General features: G+C 36.2%; 1 protein-coding gene across 1 annotated transcript; it reads right to left on the bottom strand.

The window, feature by feature from the left end:
* Positions 1 to 4825: 4825 nt before the first annotated feature.
* On the bottom strand, positions 4826 to 8011 carry FACE2 (farnesylated protein-converting enzyme 2). Its single transcript, XM_078314177.1, has 8 exons — positions 7646 to 8011; positions 6950 to 7012; positions 6504 to 6683; positions 6183 to 6294; positions 5992 to 6063; positions 5818 to 5880; positions 5415 to 5495; positions 4826 to 5137 (listed from the first exon to the last, which is right to left on the bottom strand). The coding sequence occupies exons 1-8, from the start codon at positions 7853 to 7855 to the stop codon at positions 5001 to 5003; spliced, it is 918 nt and encodes a 305-aa protein (XP_078170303.1). The 5' UTR covers positions 7856 to 8011; the 3' UTR covers positions 4826 to 5000.
* Positions 8012 to 8251: the final 240 nt, after the last annotated feature.

The raw sequence follows: 8251 nt of genomic DNA, 5'->3' as shown, positions 1-8251 counted from the left end.
CTTCTTTGACTGTTTAATTGCCGATTCTTTCCCGATTTCATCTCGATTTCAGATATCGATTTTTAGGGTTTTCGTGCCAAAACCTAAATTGAGCATAATCGTGAATTGACTCGTTTAATCCAACCGATTAGACTTATAATCAGTAAGGTTACCCCTTGATCTTGAATTTCTAGAACATTTATAGCTGATTTGAGATTTGACCAAATTAGGGTTTAACCAAACGGTAAACTAAATTGTTACGAGAACCGAATTAGTGAACTAGTGAATGAATTGTTATCTAATTGGAATTGTGTAGTGTTTAAAGGACCCAGAAGTAAATTGTGAGAATTTTAAAGGTCTTAAGTAAGAAATAAGGAATCGAACGAATTGGTACCAAATGATAGGAGATTAGTTAAGGTGTAAGCCTAATATAACTCGAGTAAACCTCTCGATCGTGAGCCAATGTTAAACCAAGTATACGTATAATATAGGTGTAGGCTCGGTCGAGCAAGATTTCGCAGGGCAATTCGAGACGTCCGATCCTTAATTAAGCGGTACGCTCGTCGTAACCAGGTGCGGGATTCTTGGACTTGTTTGATACTTTATTTTCAGAAATTAAACTGTGTATTCGTTTGTCATGTTGAATATCATTGATTGCATCATTGAATTGTGTAAAGCATTTGCATAGCCCAATCAAATTAAACTCGAATTTATGTGACTTGAGTGATTTGCATGCTGGTATGGTTGTTGGTTGTGTCGATCTATTATGATCTGATTTGATTGAAAGTCACCACGATTTGATATGTATGTGAATGGATTTACGAAGTTGAGCACTTGGATCCAATGAATTTGCAAAGTCGGGCTGTATGCTGGCTTTGATTCCCAGGATCCTAATGGCCTTAGGTGAACGGCCCTCAATGTTTCCCAGTACCGGTTGGGACGAGGGAGGGTGATTATGTTATGAGGTGTGAATTGGAATCGTGGGTGACATGTATAACGTCTGTGTCTCGGTGGCATTCTCCTACGTGTTAATGCATTTGGAAGGTCAATTGAATATTACGAATATTGGAAACGATTCTAAAGAGGATTTTCTTTATGTGACTTGAACCAGACCTTAATAACTGTTAAGCCAAGCAATTGCAGATGGGTGTCAGATAAAGGGTCCAGCTCGGTGGGCCATCTGTAGGTGTCAGTAACCCTACAGATGTGGGTTTGATAAAGGGTCCAGCTCGAAAGAATATCTGTAGTTGCTACAACCCCTAATGAGTCGAGTTAAGCCAAATATGTGTTGTGTTTGAAATTCATCTTGGAAATTCCGTAAACTGTGATTCAGTTTGATTAATTGTTGTCGAGCATTGGCATTCTGTTATTTATGAATATATATCTGTTTGAACTGTTATGGTTTGGGTTTCATTGTTGAATATAGAGTCTGATTGCAAGTCCAATAGTCTAAACTGTGGCAAATTCTCACTGAGAATTTTATTCTCACCCCCACCCTTCGGGTTACTTTACAGGTACTGGTGCAACTGATTCCGGAGAGGCACGAGAGTAGCAGGCCTTAGTAGCTTACCACTTCATGACCTTAGATATGTTTTGTTGTGTAGATTTAGGGTATGCCTCATGGTTGGTATCCGGATGTGATACTTTTGTTGTACTATTTTATGTCTAGACTGTGTACTCTGATTATATATTAGAAACTAGTTTATATTGCTTGTTGTTTGGATTAAATTGTTAATTGCCTTGTAAGCATACACGGCGTTGTATGCTTACGGCGAGGGACTGTTACGACCTGTGGCCGCGGGGTGTGACAGGTGCCTACATGACTAAAGTTATGCACTACAAGTTCAGCGCCTACATAACCGAGTTATGCGCTACCACGAATATGGCGCCTATGCAATTTCTATTATGCGCTACAAATTCAGCGCCTACATAACAAAAATACACGCTTACCTCGAATACAGTGCCTACATGATTGTCAAGTTTACATATAGTTCTTTAGCATAGTTCATTTAAAACAAGTAAATAGTTCATATCATGCTATGTATCATGTATACAAGTATATCATGCAAATGTTCTAGTTCAACTCATGTATTCATGCTATGCAAGTCAAAAGAAAATTCAAAAGAAAATTGAAGAACTTAACTACAACTAATTACCAATCAAGCAACAAAGCAAGAGTAACCAATCAAGCAAGCAACAACAACAATAAAATAAGTTAGAAGAATCTGAGAATAACTCGAAACCCACACGTGTTTAACGATGGGCACCAAGTGGCTCAAAGTCAAGTTGATTGTTTTGCAAGACCTGTTCGATTCAGAATTTAAGAACTAATTCCAAACATGATTCACATAATAATTTATTTAACTCTACGTGTGTTTTTGGATTTATAATTTGATTGAGCTTAATAGTCCAAGCCGACAGTAACGGTGATGATTGTCAGAAATGAGATACATTAACAATCAATTGTATCTTTATGAAAATTTTGGAACTTAATTAGCAATGATGTTACTATATATTAACACAATGACGTACGTGTTGTGTTGGTGCTCAATTTTACTGCATTAGAATGGTGAGCAATGTATAATATTAATATATATGCATTTCGTCTTCTCGATCTGTATATATAGTATATATGCATGGGGCGAGCTTGGAGTTTTTCATCTTGTTGCAATCATAGGAGGACCGATCGAGGATATATATATCAATCTGCTGAATACTTCATAACAGAGACAGACCATTAATTGGCCTTAATGTTTTACTTCTTAAATTGTTTAATCATGAAAACAAGCTCAGTATATATTATTGATCATATACAAAACAGAATGTTTAAGGAATACAACTAATTTTCAATACTAAAATACTGACATCATGCCATTTTATAATTAATGAAGTGTATAATATGTAAAAGCAAACTTCAACTAAAAGTATAATTAAAATCCTTGAAAAAAACATCTGACACATCAAACTCAACGGGCTCCTCTTAATTTGTAAAGGATATGGAGCCAATCATTGCAAGGCATTTATATATACCGCTGCAATTAATCTGAAACTTAATAATGGGCAAGTAGGTCATTTTGCACAGAACACTACTTGGAAGGGAATGGCATAGGCTCGTTAATTATGTGGGAATCAAATTATCTAGCAATCATTTACCATGCCAATTCCTTTACAAATTTATCAAAGGCAAGAGATCTAGCTACAAAGTCCTATCAATGCCTAAAAACTACACTAACGCAGCATCGATTAACCTCACAAAGTTCTTGTGGCATTCTGAGTGTTCATTTATTACAGTTCCATATTCGGTGTGAATGAAGATATCCTCTGACAAAAAGTAAGCAAAATCAAATTCGAGGACAGGCACAGAGGACCACACGTTCTTCCATCGCTTTGAAAGCGCCGACATCCTTACTGCCTTCTTAATAGGCAGGTAAGATAGAATGTGTTCTAGTAGTGAGTCGGGCAAATCACTTTTCCCATCGATGCCCCTCATCTTTCTGCTCCGATAGCAACTCTTTAACCCCTTCAAAAAATCATTTTGTCAAAACCCTTCAAGAATTGCTCTTGTATTAGGTGCAAATGAATCAAACAAGACGTCCAGTAATTACAGAGAAAGTGATCTATACCTTAAACCGCCTGAGACACGTACGTACAGTAGATCGTTGCATAGAATCGAGCCCCTCAATTTAAGTTGCTAGCGTTGAGAAATGTACGATGTATCAGAGACTCAATTCTGCTATACTAGTGTAGTGGTGCTGGGGTTTCAGAGTAATTTTGAAGTGGAAGGAAGAGGGGTAGAGAAGAAATGAAAAGATTGTGGGTATATAAGGTGAGCTCTTGAAAAAATAATGACTCAATTTAATTGGGCTGTAATTTATCATGGACCATTGTGATTATCTAGAATTACAGGCCTGGTCGAAGATTATTTGGGGCAATCTAAAAACTTTCTACGAAATTTATTTAGTTAAATTATGTTATATTCTAAAATGGAATTTATTTCAGTACAAAATATTTAAACTGCAGACTTCCTCTCCTTGCATTTAGGAATTGTTGATATGATCAGTGTCCATAAGTGTGTCAAATCGGAACTATTACAATTTAAGTATAATTATATTATTTTTAATTCAATTTGGATTTTATTTTTGTATTTGAGATTAACGAGATGGTTATTAAATTTCAAATATATCTTCAAATTTAATTGATTATGGGTTTATGGATTATGGAAGGGAACGATAGAAAAAAAAACTACTGTTGCGAGAACAAACAGTGAACAAATAGCTTCATGAAAAGATACATTTTCTTTTAAAACGTAGTATGAAGCCATCAACTATATATATATATATATAAATACTTTGACGATCAATGATTCTAAGCGAAACCATTCTCATATAATTAAATCTTTCGCCGAACATAAGAATGGTTTGCTTAGCTTAAATGTCTCAATCTTTTTAATTATAAGAGCAAATTTTAGTGACTAACTTGGGTGTGACCAATTGCAAATGTAACTCCGTATAAACAATAAGTGAATATAATTTGCAGCAAATTTCCAATGAAATGAGCTTTAGAATTCTTCAATTCCCTGAAGAACATCAGTTTAAACAACAGAAATGGTCCCAAATTTTAAGAATTCTAATAATTACAATTTTGGACCAATTCTCATTCTTTAATCAAACTAGTAAACCAAAACCAGAATCACATAGTTGTAATTAGCCATGCCAGGGTTAACTGATACAATTGTAGTTTCTACTTTCTAGCAATCCTATTGGCCTTTAATATATAGAACCAGCTCCTACCAATTTTGGAACCAAACTAAAAATTAGGTAATATTGCAGGGAAGAAACTTGACAAATTGGGGTTGTTTAATCCCATAGATATGTGTTTTCGTAACTTGACAGAGACCTCTCTATCATCTCCAATGCGGTTTAGTCTCCAACCACGTCTAACACCTAATGAGTATACAGTATTGCAAAAAAATTGACCTAACTAATGGAACCTCCAGATGCACCAAGACAAATAAACAAAATTCATTGGTCTAAGATACAATAGGCTTGCCAACAGTTGCATTCAGTGATCCTATGATTGTACAAGTTTGGTCTGGTAGCAGGAAATAAAAGCATGAAAAAGCCCACACCACCAGCAAAGAATGCTACGATCTCCAACCCTGCAAGATTCATGGAGTAATGGTAAATTGTTAAGCCTCGGTTGTGCAATCACATCAAGACTCAATTTAACCGTTGCCCAATTTTCCTCAAATGCATCCTTAATAATGCGACTAAGCAACAAAAGGCAACAACATAAATAATAAAAAAAAAAAAACCAAGAACACTTGAAAACCTAGTACTCATTTGGTAGAAGGTACATGCTGCTGTAAGTACACTCAAATGTACCCAACCAAAATAGGACAAACAATACAGCAACCTGGAGTCCAAAATACATACCTCGCAAGTGGTGAGCATGAAATGTTGGCAATCCCATATAATTGCAAAAGATATGAGCTAAGATAGGTGCTACCAAAGTTCCTGTATCATTGTGGTTTAGTAGTTAAGAAGAGCAAGGAAAATAAGAAAAAATTCACACGATAAAGCTGCAGTAGTCTGTACCCAGTACAAGTGCTTCTGTTTCCTCTGCTAACAATGTATTTTGAACCTACTGAACTGTATGAACCCAAAAGTATCATGGATCCTGGAAATGATGCATGACATCTTTCCATGATATTTCCTTTACAATCTTGTTAAGTCTGGTAAGGATTGGCCAACTTAACTAGTACTGAAATAGCTAAATATAAGAAATGAGCATTGGTACTAAAGCGACTGGTGTGGTAATTTGGTGTAAGGTACAGACCTGTACGGATGAATAGAAAGGCAGCGTACCAACCAAACACTACAGTATAACCTAGCTGGAATCCTGTATTCAGAAAAAAAAAATATAAAAAAAATACAATTGTTATTGGTTGTACATTTTTGCCATGGATTTGATTTGGAAGATGATTTAAAATGAAATGCAGGTCAATTGTACCTACAACAAAGACTGCTCTAGAGAAGCTGTGCCCACCCTGGCAATATAGCTCAATGAAATGATTTAAATGTGCTGAAAAGTATACAAACAAATAATAAATATGACATAAGGAAAATAAAGTATGTGATGAGAAGAAAAAGGTTGAGATTTGTGGTGCCACATGCCTATTCTTGAAAAGCAAGTGAAAATACCTAAGCTGAAGAACATGGGGCAGAGAAAGATAATGGTACTAGTCCTGAAACCGGCACAAAGAAGAAGGGGTACCATGCATGCTCTAAATACAACCTCCTCTGTTATGGGTGCCTGGTAAATACAAAAATAATGAAAAAATTTCCAGCAACAAACCAAAAGTTATTTGCTGGCACCAACACAGTACAACAAAGTGATATTGTCTATTTCTGTAATTTTTTTAATTTTATAATTCAAGTACTTGTCAACAGTAAAATAACCTGTTAAATTTAAAAGGTTAAATGCAATTGTTCTTATTGAGAAAAAAAAAAAAAATCTCTAACCACGACATAATTACGCCACGACATCACATTGCCAGTACAGCGTGCTATTCCTTCAGGAAGCTCCTTCAGACAAGAAATCCATCCAAATATGTCACTATTACTATGTGCTCGTAATTTGCACACAAAGGAGCTCATGTACACTAGGGAAGTCAATGATACAGGAATCACCACTGCTTGCCACTGCATGTAAAGAAGTGCTTAATTTCACATCGATCATCATGGGTGAAATCTGCTCAGTATGTACAGCGTAAATTACAGTTGAGAAGTTGTAACACTAAGCTAGTCAAATTTTTATGTGCTAACTACCAAGTAATAGTTTTCCTGCTATTTTAGGATGAGTATATCTGAGATTATGCTCTCAAGGGACATTTACAATATTTGTATCCAAAAATTAAGAAAATATAGGCAATAATACAGAAAACATAAAGATTAAAAGATGAAGATACCAAATGGTCGCTCCGGAGGCCAAAGACGCGCAACATTGCTGATAAACCCTCCAATTCTCCCAGCTATTACAATAGTAAAGAAACAAGTTAAAATCAACAACTTAAACCCCAAATCTGAAAATCCTATTTTTGGATTACGAAAATTTAAAATGCTTCAAATCATCCAATCACATTCATGCCCTTCAAATGTTTTATTTATCCATTCTCTAGCCTACTATAGATTCATTGTGCTGCAATTATGGAGCGGATTTTGCTTGCACGCCCCTCTCAACCTGTAAATGGGCACAAAGAAGAAGGGGTACCTGTTCAAGACTCTTTATAATTGGTTTGCAGGGACATAGAAGAGAGGCAAAAAGCATTTGGAGGCTGCGAGATTGTTTACACAATTACACCCCATTATTAGAGATCAAAATGAAGTTCAGAAAAATGTATTACACCGTTATCATTTTCCTCCATTCACATCTTCAAATACAAACTTAACAGCAAGGATAAGAATGTTCCTTCACATCTCTTCCACTCCTTTGACTTCTTATAGGAAGCCATAAAAGCAACTATATATAACTTATACAAATTAAAGCTAACATATCTACAAGGATAAATCAAAATCTAAAATCCTGAGATTAAAATTATACAGTATACAATTACAGGAAAAAGGTTGGAGTACAGTAGATGGATACATCAGAAGAGAATTATTACTCTGAGCAGGTAAAAAGTAGCCGCCAGAGAGACGGCTGTAGAGACGGCGGCACAGACAAACCGACGAAGAAAGAACTGCTCACGTGATACTCGCGCGCTCATCCGTAGCAATCCAGTCGGCGCGTACAGCACTGCCACGTAGAATACGGCCATGGCCCCGCATGCTGACACGGCTACGCTTTTAGATACGGAGGTATCTACGGTTGACATAAGTGGAAAGGGTAGGAGGTTGAGTAGCAAATTCGGTAAATTTAAGGCGAATCAAGGGGCATTTTCGTTCTTCACCCAAATTCCCTCGTCCCGTCCCGTCAGTGCTTCTGGCAGATCAAGTTTTTAACTGAGTCTCCTTCGCTCTAGTTTTTATTTGTTTTGTTTTGAGAAAAATTCCTTTTCGTTGCAGTCGGTACATCTGAAGTAACTCAAATTTTGATTTTAGATTCGGTACGTGATCATCCCACTGTCCCTTCAATATTCGTACCAGAAAAGATCGAACGATTCAGATCAAAACTCAAAATGTGAGTTACTTTAGGGGATCTGAATTCTAAAATTCTCGTCCTCTTTTGTTACGGAGAGATCCAAATTTCTCCAGTTCAAGAAGTAAAAGAG

This window comes from Carex rostrata, chromosome 13 (genome assembly GCF_964058835.1).
Source record: "Carex rostrata chromosome 13, lpCarRost1.2, whole genome shotgun sequence".
Taxonomy (NCBI): domain Eukaryota; kingdom Viridiplantae; phylum Streptophyta; class Magnoliopsida; order Poales; family Cyperaceae; genus Carex; species Carex rostrata.
The sequence above is the reverse complement of the archived record's forward strand: the minus strand, read 5'-3'. Positions and strand labels throughout refer to the sequence as shown.

Bases quoted from the DNA above. Each gene is read 5' to 3' on its own strand.
- FACE2 (XM_078314177.1), bottom strand. From the start codon at position 7,855: ATGTCAACCGTAGATACCTCCGTATCTAAAAGCGTAGCCGTGTCAGCA. The intron at 6,684-6,949 runs GTATCTTCATCT...CTTTACATGCAG, and splicing joins GCCTCCGGAGCGACCATTTG to TGGCAAGCAGTGGTGATTCC. The intron at 5,881-5,991 runs GTACAATTGACC...TTCTGAATACAG, and splicing joins TAGAGCAGTCTTTGTTGTAG to GATTCCAGCTAGGTTATACT.